Raw genomic sequence first — 19,012 nt, 5'->3', positions numbered from 1 at the left:
CCTGGGAAATCACACCCCGGCTTGCAGGCAAGGCCCCAGGACACCGAGCCGAGTGGGGAGAAGGGGTGGAGGGGAGGATGGGACTCCAGCGGAGCAGGAAGAGCTAGCGTGGTCAGCCAAGGAGGCAGGGTCTCCTCGGGGGTGCGGGCCCCAGCCGAGAAGTGGGGTTTAGGTGCACGTGGCGAGGCTCGGTGGGCGGGGCCTGCTGGGGGACGCGCACCTTTCGGGAGCGCGCGGGGCGGAGCCTCCGTAGGAGAGGGTGTGGCTCGGGGGAGGGGTGAGCGGGTATGGGGCGGGGCCTTCGGGGAAGAGGGCGAGGCCCGAAGCACTGGGGGCGGACGAGCGCGGGCGGGGCAGGGGGCGGGGCGGGGCCTCCAGGGGAGAAGGCGTGGCCGGGGGTGGGTCGCGGGCCGGCGGGGCGGGGCCGGCGGCATGTACTTAAGCGGCCCCGGCCGGCGCGCGCCCCCGGCCATGTATCTGAAACGCATCCTCTACGTCCTGCGCTCCGGAGTCTCTCGCCGCGCCACGCAGTCCACGGCGCAGGCGACCAGCGAGCTGCCGGCTGCGGGCCCGGGACGCGGGGCTGCCGAGGCCGTGCGGTCGCCAGTGCCCGCCGTGGACTTCGGCAACACACAGGAGGCGTACCGGAGCCGGTACAGTTGGGAGCTGGCGCGCAGCCTGCTGGTGCTTCGCCTTTGCGCCTCGCCCGCGCTGCTGGCGCGCCACGAGCAGGTGCGCGGGGGCTGCAGGGACGCAGAGGGGCGCGCGGCCAGGGCCCCGCGGGGTCTTCTGCGGGTGCTGGGAGTCGTTATGAAGTTTCCAAGTGCAAAGTGGAGCTCTGGAGCAGCGCCTGTAGCCGGGAGGGAGGGGTTTCCTGCACTCCCTTTCGGGTCCGTGAACTTTACTACATGTCAGTTACTAGCAACCAAAGACGAAGACCAGTTTAATTTCTAAGCTGTATACTACTTGCAGTAATACATAGTTTTACCTGAAGTTTAAAACTGAGTGTCACCCTTGTTGCCCAAAGGGAAGCCTGGCAGTATTCAATGGCTCATAGCCTGGGTCCCCAGAGTTCTTGGAATCTGTGACCCAGGGGCTCCCCAGACATGACCTCTCTGAACAGACAGTGTTGAGGGAAAATGGGAAGCTGCTCAAATATCCAACTTTTGCAACTTTAACACAGTAACTTTGAAAAGTGTGAGGGCTCTGGGCAAGTAAAAAGCAGAAGTGTCTTAGCCACTGCCAGTTAAGGTGATCCTGGAAACAGTTTAAAAGCGGGTCCAGTTGCTGCCAAGGGTCTGGACGGCTTTCATGCAGGTGGTGTTGATTTCTCAGATGAGACTGCTCAGGGTACTGTGCTGCCTCCCTTGGCCCCAGGGAGAGGCTGGGGTGTCTGGCCCTAGGAGGAGCGCAAGCCACACCTTGGGCATAGGTGAAGTGAGGCCACTGTGGGTGGAAGGTGAGGGCAGAGGCCCACTAAGTTAGAGTTGCGTGGCTCTGACGGGCACGGTTCAAAACCAGCAGAGAAGCCAGCAGAGCCGTGGGCTCTGGAGTACTGTGGGTGACAGGTTGGGGGCGCCATGTCAGCTCCACTGTCTCTCGAGTGCCTGCCTGGGGGAAGTGTCATTATGCTGGGACTGTACTGTGGGTGCCTGGAGGAGCAGGAAGGCTTCTCCCGGGCTCTCCTCCTGTTCTGCCTGTGTCCTGGGGACATCCTTAAGTAGCCCAGTAACTGTGTGAGGTGCTCTGTGTGCCCTCCGCGGCACCTGTTCCACTGTTGTCGTTGCTGGTGGTCCCACTGGAGACAGTGGCCTTGGCGCCTGTTGCTGCAGGAAATGGGGCAGAGGCCATGCTGCAGAGTTGTGGGCTGCTCACCAGAACCTGGTTCTTCCACGTGCTCTGGCCTGCAGCAAAAATTCCTCCTGCGGAGCCAGTGCAGGTCTGTGCAGCTCCTGCCCCCGGGAGTGACAGCCTGCAGGAGCCCAGTGTGAGCTGCGGCATTGGCTCAGGACACAGCGGGGGGCCTGCACTTGCCAGAAGGCAGGCCTTTTTGAGAAGAGTTTAGAAAATCCAGGTCTTCTCTGTGCTTGGGTGTGAGCCATCGCAGGAGAGTGTGAGAGAGAGGATGGGACCGACAAGGCCCCTCATGGGAGGAAGGGCAGGGAGGAGAGAACCAGCTTTACCGTCCTTGCTCAGCATGTGGCCTGTTTGAGCCTTTCACGGTGAAAATGACTGAGTGTTACTGTTGCAAGTTTCTAAGTCCACAAAGGGTGCTCCTACCTAGGGAAGAGGAGGGGCTATCCTCATCACCCTGGGGCACACCTGACGCCAGGGTGGTTTTAAAGGGGCCACTTTGCTTTGGAGTTGGCTTAGAACCACCAGACCTGCCCCATGTGCATCTGTCGTCCCCTTGACAGGCTGGCCTCCCCTTTGCCAGGATGAGAGGTTGAGTGGCTGGCTCTGGGTACCTGGGTGGTCTTCACTGTTGGTTGTTCCTTCTGAGCCCTGCCTCCCCTTGGGGAGCAGGAGGTCACCAGCTTGCGACCCCTGGACCGTATCCCAGCATCAGCCTTGTTTCTGTCCCTTCAATGAGCATTGGCTGGGGTGCCTTTCATGCTAGTTGGGTAGTTATGGCAGAGACTGTGTGGCCCGCACAGCCTAAATTATTTACCCTTGGTGGGACAGTTTGCCAGAACAAGAGCAGACAGTTGGCCCACTTCTACACAAGGTGTGTTTCTGACAGTCCTCAGAGCTAGCATATATGATGTCAGGGGTTTTCCAGAGCTGAATGATGGTGTTCAGGTCCCAGATTCTGCCCTGCCTGCCTCTGGGGTGAGCTTTGATATGTCCAGGGCTCGGCTTTTCCTCCTGCGGGGCTGCTCTGGCCGGGTCTCCTCTGAGGTGGAGGAGGCCTGCCCATGTCCTGGTTGGAACTTTCACTTTCCATTTCTAATCTTCTTTTTTTAAAGTAATGAGATTCAATAAAGTCAGGCCCTGCAGAGAGGCTGCAGCGAGGCAGACGCGGTGGCCTGGGAGACTTCCCCCTCGAGGCTTCTGCAGGTGTGACTCCTAAGCGTCTCTGTCTGAGCCCCAGCCGTAGTTAAGTGTGTCTACATTTGGGTGGAGGTAGGCTGTTTGGGACTGGTACCAGGATGAAAGTGTGTGACTCACTCATGCTTTTGCTTAGACGAGATTGTTTCCTGAAACCCTAATCCCAAGAAATATTCCCCCCAAAAAGTGGACTTGTGCTATCCATAGGGTTTGAGAAACCTTAGGCTTTTCCTGTCTTGGAGCTGGAGGTGGGGTAGTGGACATGCAGGAATTCCCAGACAGGTGGTGGGTTTGTCCTCCCAGTGGTCATCCCCTGGCCCCAGGGGCCTCCTTGTCCTCATTCCTTCCTGCCTTGGCAGTCCCCAGTGCGGGAGCTCCATGTCACCTCCTTTCCTGGCAAGCCCCCTGCCCTGGATCTAAGATAGCCAGCGCCTCCTGCCCCTGCCCTGGCCGGCACCCTCTCACTCCCCATTCCAAATCACTCTGTGTAGGTACCTTGCACTTCCCTCCTTCTGGGTCTCCCTGCAACTAGGATGTGAGCTCCTCGTCTGTTTTGTTTAGCCTACAATTGTGCCGGGCAGGAGGAAGCTGCTTGGAATACTTGAATGAATGATGCAGAAGTTTGGGGTTTGGTGAAATGTGATTGGAGGAGAAAGCTGAGGGGTTGAGGGCGGCTGTCTTCCTCAGAGGCATGTCTGCTGAGCTGCTGGTCTGCAGTGGCTCTGGGTGACTGTGCTGAGTCCCCGCTGGTCCCAGGTGAGCACTCATCTCAGATGTTATGGACGGTCACCTGGCTCCCTATTAGCCTAGCCTTCCTCCAGCAGACTCACACTCATTCTGAGTTTGCATGTGTTCATCTGTTCAACAACCACAGGAGGGCTGGCCCTTGCCAGGTACTGTTTTAGGGCTTAGAATAAAACATTGAAAAATCTGGGTGCTCACCTTCTACAAAGTCACACCAAAACCTCCTCTTCCACAAGTAACCCGCAGAGGTGTGGATACAGAGAATGTTATGAACACGCCCACTGCTGTTCTCAGAGAGACCTCCATTCACTTCTTTATCCACCAAGCGGTGGTCGGGAGACCGCTGTGTGCTGCCGGGGTCACCCATAAGTGTGCAGGGTAGAGAGGCAAGGGCAGTGCTTGGACCAGCTACCCTGCTTGAGAAGTGTGTGATGGGCAGTTACTGTGAGTGGAGAAGCAAGCAGCTTTGGGTTGTGTCACCACAAAATCAAGGCCATGAGCAGAATTTGGGCCTGGGGAGAGTGTCAAGGCTTTGTGATGTGTGGGGAAGCAGGGGTGTCCTGCTGGAGACCGGGGGTGCCGGGTGGCCCAGGACAGTCACTTCCCTTTGCCTTTAAGCTGCTGCATCTCACCAGGAGACTTCTGGGGCAAAGGTTGTTTGACAGACTGATGAAGATGACCTTCTATGGGCAGTTCGTGGCCGGCGAGGACCAGGAGTCCATCCGGCCCCTGATCCAGCACAACAGGGCCTTCGGCGTGGGCTCCATCCTGGACTACAGCGTGGAGGAGGACCTCACCCCCGAGGAGGCTGAGCGCAAGGAGATGGAGTAAGGCCTGCCTGGCAGTCCTGCCACACCGGAGCTGGGCCGAGGCCTGGCTGGGAGAGCTGGGTCTGCCTGACTGCCGGCCGCCTTCTGGGGTCTGCCTGGGGTTGTGTTTTTGCCCCTTGAGGATGACAGCTCTGGGCTTTCACTGAAGGCCTTGTGTGCACGAGGCTGGAAGGGGGGCGAGGATAGGGGTCGGCAAACTATGGTCCCCAGTCTGATCCACCTGGTTTTGTACAGTCTGCAAACGAAGAATCATTGCTGTATTTTTAAATGGTTGAGATGAAGCAAGAATAATGTTCTGTGACATGTGAAAATTATATGGTATTCAAATTGCTTTAGCCACACAGGGGCAGAGTGAAGTGGCCATGGCAGGTGCCATACGGCCCCCAAGGCTGAGCATAGGTGCTACCCAGCAGTTTGCAAAATACATCTGCCCACTCTGGTGTCAGAGGTTCTCTAGCCTCTTGCTCTGCGAAGCTTCTCTTCGGGGATTCCTGTCCCCCTGGATGGGTCCCACTGCCCTACCTGTGCCTGGTCCCTGAGACGATTTCCTAACCAGCAGGCACAATCAGCAGACTGGCTCTGCCTGGTGGATGTGGAGTCTGCCAGGCCTGGCGCCTTTCTCCAAAGAGAAAGGAGTGTGCTGCCAGGAGGGGTGTGGCAGGCCAGTCCCAGTCACTGACTAGCTGCAAGGCCCATTCTTTGGACAGTGAGTATGGGGACAGATGGGCACCTCCCTGACCCACGCTCCTAGATGGGCCATAGGACCACATTTGAGGACCAGGTCACCCTCTGCTTCCCGGAATAGCAGCCTCATGGGAGATCCAGGCAGGACCAGCCCTTTCTGTGCAGAACGCCTGGTTCTGGGCTGATGCCTGCACCCCTCCAGGCTGGCCTTCGCTTGCCTCTGGGCCCCTGAGTCCTGACCTGCCCTGTCTCAAGCTCTGGTGTTTGCTGTGGCCTGGGAGAGGAGGGGAAGGGAGGGAGAGGAGGGAAAGGCGTCACATGAGGCTTCTGGCTTGGGAACGGAATGTCCTAGCCAGCTGAGCTGCTGGTGGATTGGGCCGGGGGGCCGAGCCCCTGCCTTGCGATTCGCTGTCGTGAAGGCGGGGTTCTCCAGCTTGGCACCCCTGTGTTCCTGGTGGGGTTGTGGGCTGGGCCTGCACTCCTCACTGAGGCTGCCTTTTGAATAACTAGTGGGCTGTGTCCCCACTGGGTCTGGGTGAAGGCTGGTGGTTTCACAATGGGGTTATCTCTCTCTGGTATGAAGAGACCTCTCTCCCAGGGCAATCGTCTTGGCTTCCTCCCTGCCCCGAAGGGGAGCTTTGAGAGGTGGGCGGCCTCTCCCCGCTCTGGGCAGTGCAGCCTGTGACCCTGGGCTCCCCTGCTGTTGGTGCCCCTTGTGCTGCAAGAGCCCTGCTTGGTGGCTTTGGGGCGTGAGTAGCAGTCCCTTCCTGTCCTAAGACGGTGGCCGCCACCCAATGCCAGTGACAGGTGTCGAGGAAGGTCTGCTGCCAGACAGCCCTGTGTATTTGGTGGGGGTCTGGCCGAAGGGGCACAACCAGGCTCAAAGGCGCTGGTTAAACATCCACGCCATCGAGGGGCCTGCCCAGCTCTCTGTGTGTTCTCCATCAGGACCCCTGTGTGGGGAACAGATTTCTCACAGGCCCCTAGGCCCTGCTCTAGGGAATGATGCAGAGGCCACACAGCCCGCAGGAGTGGGGTGGGGGAGGGAGAGTGCAGGTGGTGGGGGGCCTGCCCCAGGCACCCACTGTAAGAGGCATGGAAAAGATTGAGGCACCTGAATGTGCAGGAGGCCCAGCGGGCATCCTGAGGACGTGAGGAGGCCTGGTGGCCCTGGGAGGAGGGGGCCCAGGAGGGCTTCCCCAGGGTAGGGAGCAGGAGGGAGTGGGATGGTGTTTTCCTGGAACACTTGTCAGAAGGCAGAGGCCCAGGCCCTAAGTCTAGGAGAGAAGCCCCCCAAGGTGGCCCCTGCAGGCTGAGAGCTGTGGGGCTGGGGCTCCTCTTGATGACCGGCTGTGATGAGGACTGCCAGGGACAGTGTGGACGGCAGGTGTGTCTGTATGGCCGTGCAGTCCCAGGGCTGGCTGGAGGCGGGGCCCGGCCTTGGTTCCCAGGGCAGCGGCAGCTCCCTCGGGACCGGCTTGTGTAGTGTCTTGGGTGCTGCCTGGAGCCAGGGCCTGGGGGGCTTGTCTCCTCCTACATTTGACCAGGGAGAGCTCTTGTGAGGGCAGCCAGCGTGGTTTCCCCTCACTTTCTGCTTTTTTCTAAAAGGCACCCAGCCAACAAGTCACCTGATGCAGAGGTGAGCTTGGGGGTGGCCGAGGGGATGGCTGGGGTCTTCCTGCCACTTCTGCAAGCCCATGGGTCACTCCTGCTGTCCTCTCTTGCTCTGTTCCCTTCTCCACATCCTGGGTTGTGCGTGTGTCTGTGAGTGTGTGTGCACGTGTGTGTGCACGTGTATGCGCGCACAGAGCATGCTCCTTCTCTCCGTGGTGATGCGACACCCCCCCCCCCAGTCTGGTAACTGCCATCTTTGTCTCCCTGTGACCCACTCCTCGCCTGGCCTCGTCCAGAGTGCAGCCCCGTTCCTGATGAGTGTCATCTGCTCGGAGACTGACCGTGTGGCTGTGTGGCCAACTGGCTCCTCTGTGCTTTTGGAGGATGGCTGGGGCTCGGAGGGTAGATGGGCCAGCGGTGGAAATGCTGACTGGGACTGTCACCTGGCCGCAGGCCCTTGGGAGCCCCTGGATAATGGTGTCCTCTCCTAGAAGGCAGATACCCACAGGTTGTGGGCTGTGTGATGATGGAGTAGTCCTGAGTCCCCGACAGACACCACCTTGGGATGAGGCCCCTGCCTGAGTGCAGATGGTGGTGCCAGGTCATGCCTCCACCCGGGGGCCACAGTGGGGGGACCTCGGTCTGCTCTTACAGGTGCCCACTCCCAGGGTGGCCTCAATGTCCTGTCCGCAAGAGGACTCGGGGTTATTCAGGTGTGATGGCCAAGGAAGAGCTTGCATTTTAAAGGAAAAGTTTTGGTTGCTGGTTTGAAAACAACCCTGAGAGGCGGGCAGGGTGGTGGGGAGGGCAGAGCGCGGCCTCGCTCCCCTCTCCTCGACTCCGGGGTCGTTTCCGCTGGTGGCTTCCCTATCTCCCTAGTCCTTGTCATCCTCCTTGGCCCTGACTGGCACGTGGCCCCACCCTTTCCTCATGGGAAGGAATGCCAGCTTCAAGGACCCACCCACTTCCTGACTCTGTTGTTCTTCCTCCTCCTCACTCTCTGTGGGGGGCTCCACCCACAGGGAGACCCAGGGCTTTTCGGGGCACAGGGCTTGGCTGGTTGGCTGGGTCCTGTCTGCGAGGCTCAGAGGGGGTTACCCGGGAGGCCGGGGTGGTGGTGTGGGGTCAGTCACTCTCACCTGCCCAGGTGACACTCCGCTCCTTGGTCAGGATCAGGGCTCCACCTCTAGCTTCCTCCCCCTGTACCTCCTCAGTGGGACACGCTTGTCACTTGTGCTGGACGTGGCGTGACCCTGACCCTCACCCTCGTCTTCCTTCCTGCAGGTCTTGTACCTCGGCGGTGGAGAGGGACAGCTGTGGTGAGTGAGGGGCAGCCATTCAGGAATAGACACTCTCCTACCCGCACAGCCCTGGCTCGGGAGACCTGGTGTCAGAGGCACCTGCAAGCCTGGGGCTGGGGGTGATGCTGTGGCTCCTCCTTGTGTCCCCGGGCACCCCGCCTGTCATTCTGAGTGGCTGACCTGTCCTCACAGCCTCTCCCGGGGACCCAGTCGACTCTATCCTCAGTGGGTCTGGGTTCTGCCTTCCTGGCCAGGGTTTCCATATGACTAGGGGTTGGCTAGGAAGAAGGGACAGCAGGTGTCAGGCAGGTGGATTTGGGGAGTGGGGAGCAGCACAGTGTGGGGGCCGGGGTCGGCAGGGCCTGGGTGCCTGGCGTGGGGTTGGAGCCGGAACGTGGCGCAGAGCTGGGAGCCTGCTCAGGGCCCTGCCCGCCTCTCCAGGCACCAGTAAGAGGGAGAAGCAGTTCCAGGCCCACCGGGCATTTGGAGACCGCCGGGACGGTGTCGTCAGCGCCCGCACCTACTTCTACGCCAGTGAGGCCAAGTGTGACAGCCACATGGAGACGTTCCTGCGCTGCATCGAGGCTTCAGGTGGGCCCTGCTCGCTGCCGGCTGACCCCCGCTGGGCCCAGCCTCATGGAGGTGCTGGTGGACAGATGTGAGGCTGCGGCCGGAGTGTTTGCTCAGGGCTTCATCCCCATCTGGGTGGCCCAGAGGGTCGTGAGGATGACCTGGGGTGACACGCAGGAGCGTCAGGCTGGGGTCGCCCTGAGTCCAGACCCTTCCCGAGAAGCCCGGCTGTCCCAGGAGGGTGCCTTCCCCTTGCTGGCACCAGGTGCCCAGATGTGGACCCGTCAGTGGGCTGAGTGGCCCCCAGTCCCAGGCAGGGGCTGGACTCTCCTCACTGGTCACCCAGCAGGTCCCCAGCAGCCCTCCTGCTGCCCCCTGAAAGGAATGAGAGTGAGTGACGCCTGGAAGCAGCCCCCTAGGAGCAGTGCTGGGGCGCCCTGGGCGGTCAGGCAGACCCTCAGCTGCCCAGCGCCGCTGCCAGGGGCATCTTCTTGGTTCCCTACCCGCTCTGCCTGGGGGCACACGGATGGGAGGGCCACACAAGAGCAGAGATGTGCCTTGTGGGCTTCCAGAAGCCAGAGGAGAGACATGGGTGTGGAGGCTGAGTTCCTTCTGCCTCCAGCCTGTGCTCTGCTGGCGTTTCTGTGACCCACGAACCCCCGGGGCAGCCAGATACCAACGGCATTGGGGAGGAAACAGGCTGGGAGAGGGTGGGCAGGTCTCGCCGGCTCCCTCGCCCACTGCCTGGACCCACGTGGCAGATGCACACCCGGCCACCGTGTCCATCCCCCTGGCGAGCGGCCATGTGCAGGGCATTTACAGGCAAAGCAGGATCACCATCCCCCTGCCAGTAGGTGGTCAGCCAGCCCCGAGGCCTGGGTCTGCGGCAGGCTTTCCCCTCCTGTTGCCATGTGCCTCGGCCTGAGTTTGCTAAGCAGCCACCCGAGTGGCTCCCTGGAGCCGAGGGCCTGCCCTGTAGGGGTGGGCCTGGTTGGGGAGGGGGACAGATCTGCTGGTGCCACTGCACCGTCTCAGTTTTAGTGACTGGATCGTTGGAGCTCCCTGGTGGACTCAGGGCCCATCTGTAAGGTGGCCCAGTGCTGTGTGTTGTAGGGAAGTAACAGGCAGATCGGCCACCACCAGCCCTGCAGTCTGTCTCACGGCAGCAGCGTGCCCTCACTCTTGAGCGGCACAGATTCTGGGCATGGGCTCCTGGCCCCCCACAACTCCCAGCCCTGACAGCTCTTCCTGTGGCTTCTCACAGGTGGCGCCAGCGAGGACGGCTTCTCAGCCATCAAGCTCAGTGCACTGGGGAGACCCCAGTTTCTGGTAATTCTGAGCACCTTCCACCTGCAGAGAGTTTGTAAGGACTTGGGCTGCTGTGAGCGTGAAGGGAAGCTCATGTGCCGGTCAGTGCCTTGGCACTGGGTGCCGGGCACACAGGCGGGATGGGGAGGCCTCAGGGGCTACACGGAGGTCCTGGGGGTAGCGGGCGGGGTGTGCACCTGCGATGTGCTTCTGCAGCTGCAGTTCTCAGATGTGCTGGCCAAGTGGAGACGGTTCTTCCACCAAATGGCTGCAGAGCAGGGCAAGGCTGGGCTGGCTGCCGTGGACACGAAGCTGGAGGTGGCTGCGCTGCAGGTGGGGCCGCCCTTGCCCGGTGGATGTGAGTGGGCGGGCGAGGGGGAGCCCTGCCCAGACAGAACTGGCTGGCCTGGGTTCCCAGAGCTGCTTCAGGGCCTGCAGCCCAGCCCACAGCTGCTGGGTCGGCTGGGAGGGGGTCTGAGCAGAGGCTGAGGATGTCCTGGGTGGGAGGGTTGGAGGAGGACCCGCCCTGCAGGTGGCAGAGCCTTGTGGAGCTGCAGGGGTGGGCAGGTGCGTTGTGGGGGGTGCGGGATAGACCCATCTGTGGGGCAGAACCCAAGGCAGAACTGTAGCCTGGTCTCAGTATAGCATCACAGACCAGTGGGCGGGGGCAGGAGATGTTCGTGAATGGGGCTGGACTGACACCTTCTCACTCCTGAAGGAAAGCGTGGTGAAGATGGGCATCGCGTCCAGGACAGAGATTGAGAACTGGTTCACTGCAGAGACCCTGGGCGTGTCCGGGTAAGAGTAGGCCCCCACGCTGGGACTGAGATTTCCGGAGTCTTCTCTGCATCCTTGTCACCCTTGTCCAGGGCGTGGGCCTTGGGATGATGGTGCTGAGGGACCTGCCGCCCTCCCCGCCCCCGCCCCCCCCCCCCCGAGACGCACAGTGGGAGGTGACAGAGCTGGCTGTCCTGCAGGGAGGCTCTGCTGCTGGGCAGGGCTCCCCAAACTGCAGGGCTCCTTATGGGATTATTTGGGTTCTGAAGTGAGGGTGCCACACCCAGCCGTCCTGGGACCCACCCAGCAGGCAGGGGAAGGCGAAGGGGGAGGGTGGCTGAAACCCAGAGAGCCCCACGCCGCCGCGTGAGGGGCTGGGGGCTGGCGGCTACATGCCGTCCCCTCCTTCTTGGTCTCCCGTGTTCGGCTGCTCCCCAAGCCTGGCGTGGCCGGTGGTGGCCTCGCTGTGTGCCCCGGGTTCTTACTGCTGTTGCTGCCCTGACAAAAGAATGTTTGTGTTTCGGTTTCCATTTTTTAAACAGAAGATAGTGTTTACTTTTATCTGTCTTTGCAAGCTGAGCACTGAGGCAGGCTTTGTGGGGGCTGGGTTGCAGGTGCTCCTTTAGGGAAGGGGCTGGTCTGGGGCCGGGCCTGCAGCAGACCCGCGGCCGCGGGTCCTTTGGGGAGGCTGTGGTGCCCGTGACCTGACACGCCTTCCCTGCAGCACCCTGGACCTGCTGGACTGGGACAGCCTCATCGACAGCAAGACTGAGCTCTCCAAGCACCTTGTGGTCCCTAACATGCAGGTGCTGCCACCCACACCGCCCGTCCGTGTGCGTCCAGTCCCCCCAACCTCACTGTTCTCTCAGGGTGGTCACGGAGGGTCCCCACTCACACGGCCAGGGCTTCTGCAGTGGCACTGGGTCCCCAGCACAAGTGTCCTCACCAGCCCGGCAGACACCATCACCTTTTCTAGTCTAGCCTCAGAAGTCCTGTGCTGTCGCTTCTGCCCAGTCCTGTTTGTCAAAAGAGAGTCGCTGGACAGGCCTGTGTTCGGGGGAGGAGAATGAGACTCCATCTGCCCCTGGGAGGGTGGCCAGATGTTTGTGGTCTGATTTGAAACCACTCCAAGCCAGGATGTGAGGAAGCTGCAGAGGGGCCAGGGAAACATCCCACAGACACCACCTTCCATAAACTCCAGTCCTGGTGCCTGCGACCTCGCTGGGAGTGCCCTGGGTGGTGTTCACGGGCAGGTGGGGTGAGCAGCGTGGGAGCCCACTGCTGACCCTCCCAGCCCCTGAAGGCCACCATGTGGAGACGGTGCCTCTGTGCCCCTGTTGCATGAGAGTCTGTGCTGCGGCTGACCCCGTCTGCCTGCAGCCACGGTTCCTCCTCCAGGTCCGTTCCCTGCTGGGGGCTGAGGCCTTCCAGGTGATTGGGTGGGTCCAGGGTCTCTTCCTGAGCTTTGTGTGGAAGCAGAAGGGGACCCATCCTGAGGACCCTGGGGAGTCCCTGGGAGTAGACTCCTTGGGAACAGGCCTGACCTAAGGCAGCAGCCCCATGAGGAAGGGTGTGCTGACAGGCAGCATGGTTCTGGGACACTGTGTGGCCGGCCAGATCTTAATGCACAGACAGGGCAGGGGAGGGGCAGGGATGAGGCCCACTGGTCCTGGCCCAGCACCTGGGGGCGGGAGGGTGTCCACGGGCAGAGGGAGCGCTGGCTTCGAGAGCCCAGGTCTGCAGCCCTGCTGTGGCCTGACTGCGTTGCCCCCTCAGACGGGACAGCTGGAGCCCTTGCTGTCACGGTTCACCAAGGAGGAAGAGCTGCAGATGACAAGGATGCTGCAGAGGATGGACGTCCTGGCCAAGGTCGGGGACTCTGGGACGGGCCTGGGGGTTGGGGCACCTGTTTCACCCGAGCCCCAGACAGACTTCCCTCCCTCCCTGCATCCTCAGAAAGCCAGCGAGGCAGGTGTGCGGCTGATGGTGGATGCTGAGCAGACCTACTTCCAGCCGGCCATCAGCCGCCTGACGCTGGAGATGCAGCGCAGGTTCAACGTGGAGAAGCCGCTCATCTTCAACACGTACCAGTGCTACCTCAAGGTGCGCCGCCCGTGCTCCCACGCCTCCCGGCGGCCCCGGCCCGGTGGGGAGAAAGGTTCCCAGGACAGCTGCCAGCTGGCCCCGCCTCCGGGCCTCAGGCCCCAGATAGGGTGTTGAAGGGGCTGGAGGAAGATGGAAGAACTTTTGAGAGTTCACGTAACGTGCCTCAAGCCCCAGATAGTGACAGTGACGGTTTTCTCCCACTGTTTCTAGCTTGGTTCCCTCTAAGGATCTGATGAAGGCTCTGGGCCCCTCCCCAGAGTTGTGTGTGTGCCTCGGGGAGCCCAGGGGCACTTAAGGGCAGGACCCTTGAGCACAAACCTTGGCTGGCTGCCCCGGGGGACTACACCCTGGGGAGGCCCCCGGGGACCCAGGGTGGAGGAGCCCATCCTGGTCGTCCTCGACTTTCAGCCCTGGCCCCGCAGGAAGCCTATGACAATGTCACCCTGGACGTGGAGCTGGCTCGCCGAGAGGGCTGGTGTTTTGGGGCCAAGCTTGTGCGTGGCGCCTACATGGCCCAGGAACGTGCCCGTGCCCTGGAGATTGGCTACGAGGACCCCATCAACCCCACATACGAGGCCACCAACACCATGTACCACAGGTGTGCCACCCCCTGTGGCCCGTGCAGCCTATGGCTTCCTGGGGAGGGGAGCAAGGAAACAGGCGAGGGGCTCGAGCTGGCCTGTGACCCTGTCAAAGCAGGAGCAGCCCTGGGGCCAGAACCAGTGCCTCTTCTGCTTTTACGTTTCCCCAAAGCATTAAGGGTTTTGTTAAATATGGAAGTCTACTGAAGCCGACTAGACTGTCAGGTGCCCGGGTCTGCTCCTGTTGGCACTGAGGACGAGAGCTGTGCCCCAGCAGCACCCCTGCCACCCACCACACGAGGCCGATTAGCCTTTTAATTCCACGCCAGGACTGCCCACTTTTTGCACCTGCTTCTGCTTGTTGATCTTGGTGATCGGGTCCCACAGCGGGGACAGACCGCCTCCTTTTTCTGGGGTTGCGTGTGCTTCCGATGGGCTCGCGCCCCAGCCACACCCTGCTTCCTTCCAGGGGCTCTGTCGTCTGTGCTGTGTGCATCTGTGCGTTGGCCCTCTGCCCTCACTTGTCCATGTACCTTCCGGCCCGGACCCTCCCATGTCAGTGCGCAGACCCTCGTGTTCCCCTGTGGCAGCGCAGGGTGCCCACACTTACGTGCCAGGCTCTGCAAGCTTTCTGGTGGGATGCCTTCCTGTTACAATGGTGACTCACAGCATACGGTGTCCCTGTCTTTTGTACCCCCGGGCAGGGCTGCTGGAAATGGAGTTTTGGGTCAGAACTCACACACCCTGCTGACTGTCCTCACTGCCAGATGGTGGCCCTGTTCATGCCCTGAGACAGGGAGGTCCCCCAGGCCTTTAATTTCCTTCCAGACCCCTTCCTGGAAGTGAAGCTGTGACCTCTCAGGGTGCACGGGGTCCTGTGCCTCAGTCCTGTTGAACGTGCAGCCCAGATGAGGGGGCAGGTGGTCCTCCCCGAGGTCCCCTCGCCATGGGCACCCACGGTGGGAGCCAGCTCACGGGACAGCCCAGGGCCTGCCCGTGGCCTCTGCCCTGTCCTGGCCCGGCTCATGTGTCCCCTTCCCCAGGTGCCTTAACTACGTCCTGGAGGAGCTGAAGCACGCCAGGGCTGCAGTGATGGTGGCCTCCCACAACGAGGACACGGTGCGCTTCACGCTGCGCAGGTAGGCTCGGCCCCTCCGCCAGGTGCCCCATGGTCAGCAGGGCTAGGGTGAGTGCTGCCTGGAAGCATGTGCAGGCGGTAGGTTTTGAGGGGACATCTGTGGAAAGAGCTGGAGCTGTGGCTTTAGTGTCCCCAGAACCCCCCGTGCCTGGCTGGGCATCGTGCTGCAGTAGCAAAAAGGCTATTTGCAGTTACTTCTTTGGTTTTTATCATTAATACCTGACTTAATAAAGTTTCAAATTAAAAAATAAAATCCATTAGGTGATTTAAATAGCGTGAAATGTTGGAGTCCCTTAGGAGGCCTCTGATTTGTCACCTCATTTGTAAACAATTCCTCTTAACGTTTTAAATTACGTTTGGAATTTAATATGGTCTCAGACAGAGAGGCAGGGTGAAGCAGTTCCTAAACATTCCAGTATTATCACCACGTTCTTTTATCTCATACATTAACCCAAACCGGACCACACCAGGGGCCCCAGCTCCCCTCCCCAGCCTCCACCTTCCTGCGGGTTTTGGCCCCACGGGAAGCCGGCAGCAGCGTCCTTACTGGCTCTCGCCTTCCCCGCCCACAGCGGGCAGGCAGGGCTGCCTGGGGCGCTGACCCAGGTCGTCCTGAGCCACTGGGTAGCACGCTGCTTGTCCTACTTGAGCTCCCTCCTGCCCGGATAAGGCCTGCTGGGTTGGGGTCAGGCTGCTTCCATGTGGGGTGGGGCTGGAGGGGTCCGAGTGGCGTCCCAGCTGGGTGGACTGTTCTGTCTTCTTCCCTCCGTCCCTGGGCACCCCTCCCGCAGGCACTAGTCCCACCGTGGACGCCCCATCCTGTCCCTGGATGTGGGATGGCCAGGAACACCTTTTGTGCTCAGGGAAGATTAGTTCCGGTTTCTTTGTCTTTCGAAAAGTACAGGGTTGAGTTGCAGATTTGAAAAGCTGGCTTTGACTTAGGCTTAAAAACACAATTCTGACATGGAACCTTGATGAGGCCAGTCTCTGGCGCCAGGTCCTTCACCAGAGGCTGTGCATGGAGCCCCCGCGCCTGCCCAGCAGCCATCGCCTTGGGTGTCGGTCATGAGCACAGCTGCCTGTGGTTGCCACTCACGTTTTAGGCAGTGGTCAGTCCGCTCAGGCGGGGCACATTGGAGCTTCGGAAGGTACAAAGGAAACGGCCTTTCTCCTGGTTTCTGGATCTTGTCACTGGGAACATGTCTGTCCTCTCTGTCTTGGCCACAGTGGCCTCCTGCCCTGAACACTGTTACCTGGTCCTGAGGGCCAGCTGAGCGCTCCCCCTCCGTCTCTCATAGCCTCCACAGCCTGTGCCAGGCTCCACAAACACTGCTGTCCTGGCGGAGGTTCGGCCCCTGCAGAGCCCTGAACAGCCTGGGTGGACTTCCTGGAGAAAGCAGTGTGGGCCTCTTCCTGATGCCACACACCAGGGACCGCAGTCAGACAGCCTGTATTAGTTTGGCCGAGTAACAAACCAACCCAAAATTCAGAGGCCTGAACACAGGGTGGTCCGTGAACCAGCAGCATGGCTGCTTCTGCCAGTCTTGCCGGGGGTCCATCGGCATCTGTGGTCAGCTGGGGTCTGGTTGGGCCTAAGTAGACTCATCTGTGGCTGAGGCAGCAAAGGGCACTGCATTGCAGGTCTGGTGTCCAGGGCGCCAGCGCAAGCTTCTCCAGGTCGGTCTCAGGTTTCCAGAAGCCCTGAAGAGGGCAAGCCTCTGCCAAAGTCACATTCACTACTGTTCTGTTGGCCAAAGGAAGTCATGCCCAGCCCAGATACAGGCAGGCCGGATGGAGAGAGCCACATCCCAGTGCTGGGAGAGGCTGCAGTCACGTGGCAGAGGGCGTGGACACTGGCCGGGGAGGAAGCAGCAGTGGGGAATGGTCGTTCCCTGCAGGACATTACACAACTGTCCTCACTACTGCCAGGCAGCTACTCGGTGGCAACCCTTCTCTCATGGGGTTCATGTCCTAGTGGGGGACAGAAGCATAGAAGCTGGATACCAGGGCAGTGCGGTGGAGACTGGGGCCGCAACACTGGAGCCCGGCTCTGGGGGAAGGAGGGGAAGGGTCTGTGGGATGACCCTCGTGTGGAGGTCCAGGGAGAGACGCGCTCGGTGCTCCCGGAGCCTGGGTCGGGGCCCTGAGACAGTGAGGAGATGGGCGGTGGGCCCCAGGGACGGGGACAGGAACGAACAGGCCCAGCCTACAGCCTGGGTGGGTGTGAGGAGGACCCAGAGCTGAACACGCCCTTGGAGGGTGGAAGGGTTTGGGTGCTGCAGGGGGCCAGTGCAGATGTGTGAGTCCGATCTGCACATACAGGAAGCCAGAGATAGAAACGTGGGAATCGTCAATATGTATTTCAAACCCTGGGAATGTATGAGCAGCACTAATAGAAATTCAAGCTGTATCCATCAATTCTGAATGTTTCAACAGCCACGTTAAAAAAAGATGAAGTTAATTTCAATAATACACTTTAATTTTCCAGTATATCCATGGTATTACCACTTAAACATGTTTTCAGAACAACAGTGAGATACTCTGCACCCTTTTTTCACACTAAGTCTTCAAAACCCATGTGTGTTTGATGCTTGCAGCCCATCTCGATTCAGACTGGTGGCTCTGAAGGCTTGGTGGCCACCAGCGGCTAGTGGCTGCCCTAAGGACAGAGCAGCCAGCGAGGGGAGAGTGAGAGGCTGGAGGTGGGGTCGGGGGGCTAGCAACATGGCAGTGGAACTGAGGGGCTCGAGGAAGGGATGGGGGAGGGCTGAGCGCTTCCCGGGGCCACACCAAGTGCCGGCCACTGGGTGGGCCTCCCTCGCTGCGTTAAGGTGGGCAGCAGGGAAGGGGCCATTGGGGAGCAAGCGCAACAGGAGGGGAGGCTGGCTGGGGCGGGAGAGAACTTGGTGTCCAAGGGCCAAGGACAGGAGCAGCAGGGCGGAGGCATGGTCTAGGCAGGACAGAGCCTACACCTGCACTTCCCCCTGCAGGGGATGGAGGCTGGGGACCCAGGGGGGGAGGGAGGGAGCGGCTCACCCACCACTTTGCCTGTTCACAGGATGGAGGAGCTGGGCCTGCACCCTGCCGACCGCCAGGTGTACTTTGGTCAGCTTCTGGGCATGTGCGACCAGATCAGCTTCCCGCTGGGTGAGCCGGGCATCCCTCGGGGGTGGGGGTGGGGCGGCAGGGGCCGGGACTCACTGCTGCCGCCCACGTGTGCAGGCCAGGCGGGCTTCCCCGTGTACAAGTACGTGCCCTACGGTCCCGTGATGGAGGTGCTGCCCTACCTGTCCCGCCGAGCCCTGGAGAACAGCGGGGTCATGAAGGGCGCCCAGCGGGAGCGGCAGCTGCTGTGGCAGGAGCTCAAGCGGAGGCTCCGCACGGGCAGCCTCTGCCACCGCCCGGCCTAGCACCGCAGCCCCCACCTCCAGATGCTGCCTCACCTGGGCTGCGACTCAGGGGCCCTCAGGGCAGGGGTCTGGGGTGTCTGGGTGGCCCCCAGGCGGACACCAACACTACAGCTACACCGCCAACCCCAACCTCTCACGGATTTACCTTTCACATCCCGAATGGTGAGACCCCGCTGGCCCTGCCCAGGATGTGGGCACTCAGGTGTGGGCTGAGCCCCATACCTGCAAGAGCCACTGGGAACTGTCAGGACCTGCCCTTCAGTGAGTGAGCATGGCTGCGACTCTGCCCACCCCCAGACCTTGGACCAGGAGAACCGCCTTCTGCAGGGTCCAACCCACTCGCGCCGAGCCCCACCGTTGGGCAGTGGCCAGGCTGGAGGAACTGGCCTGTCAATAAACCACTGTGTTTGCAGCTGAGAGCCCTCAACTCCATGCCTGCGATGCTTTTCCCCGCAGAGCCCTCACCTGCGGTCAGTGGCACGGAGGAAGGGGTTCCGATGGCCGAGGAGTCTCCCCGTCAGGCACTGCCTCTCCAGCAGCACGTGCCTCGGCACACCACGGCAGGGATCCCAACACCTCCCTTCTGGCTGTACTGCAGACCCAGCCGTGCACCCCCAGCTCCACAACCAGGCTCACACCAACGCAGACAGACACTCCTGGGGGTGCTGGTGCTCTCCTACCCTCGGTCTCTCCCTCCCTGACTCTCCCTGCTACTCCGTGTCCTGACCCCAGTGCTCCACACCAGGCTCCTGCCGCTCTGACAGGGGCAGGCCCTTGGCCACCCCGTTCCCCATGAAGCAGACTGGAGGTGGCCCTGGCAGCCTGGAACTTACCCCAGGAAGGGCCTCTGTAACATGAGGAGTGGGGCAAGTTCTGCCAACTCCTCTCTAAGGCACGG

At 61.0% G+C, this 19,012-nt stretch overlaps 1 protein-coding gene across 5 annotated transcripts; it reads left to right on the top strand.

The window, feature by feature from the left end:
* The first annotated feature begins 469 nt into the window (after window positions 1-469).
* PRODH (proline dehydrogenase 1) lies at window positions 470-18,254 on the top strand. 5 transcript variants are annotated; one of them, XM_031676027.2, is made up of 15 exons: window positions 808-890; window positions 2,970-3,060; window positions 4,414-4,622; window positions 8,208-8,242; window positions 8,666-8,815; window positions 10,059-10,123; window positions 10,319-10,435; window positions 10,821-10,900; window positions 11,604-11,685; window positions 12,656-12,748; window positions 12,836-12,982; window positions 13,408-13,583; window positions 14,610-14,705; window positions 17,763-17,851; window positions 17,927-18,254. In XM_031676027.2, exons 3-15 carry the CDS (start codon window positions 4,465-4,467, stop codon window positions 18,112-18,114), a joined length of 1,476 nt encoding a protein of 491 aa, XP_031531887.1. In that variant the 5' UTR covers window positions 808-890; window positions 2,970-3,060; window positions 4,414-4,464; the 3' UTR covers window positions 18,115-18,254. The 5 variants fall into 5 exon arrangements, 4 of the variants coding, with proteins under 4 accessions (XP_072809709.1, XP_072809711.1, XP_072809710.1 ...); XM_072953608.1 differs by lacking the exons at window positions 808-890; window positions 2,970-3,060 and adding an exon at window positions 470-732; XM_072953610.1 differs by lacking the exons at window positions 808-890; window positions 2,970-3,060 and adding an exon at window positions 484-732 and having other exon boundaries at window positions 4,431-4,622.
* The last annotated feature ends 758 nt before the right edge of the window (window positions 18,255-19,012 follow it).

The sequence above is a fragment of the Vicugna pacos genome, chromosome 32 (assembly GCF_048564905.1).
Source record: "Vicugna pacos chromosome 32, VicPac4, whole genome shotgun sequence".
Classification (NCBI taxonomy): domain Eukaryota; kingdom Metazoa; phylum Chordata; class Mammalia; order Artiodactyla; family Camelidae; genus Vicugna; species Vicugna pacos.
The sequence above is the reverse complement of the archived record's forward strand: the minus strand, read 5'-3'. Positions and strand labels throughout refer to the sequence as shown.

Coding starts and splice junctions, on each gene's coding strand:
- PRODH (XM_072953608.1), top strand. CDS start 472: ATGTATCTGAAACGCATCCTCTACGTCCTGCGCTCCGGAGTCTCTCGC. Junction 8,816..10,058: donor GCGCTGCATCGAGGCTTCAG/GTGGGCCCTGCT, acceptor GGCTTCTCACAG/GTGGCGCCAGCGAGGACGGC. Junction 10,901..11,603: donor GAGACCCTGGGCGTGTCCGG/GTAAGAGTAGGC, acceptor CCTTCCCTGCAG/CACCCTGGACCTGCTGGACT.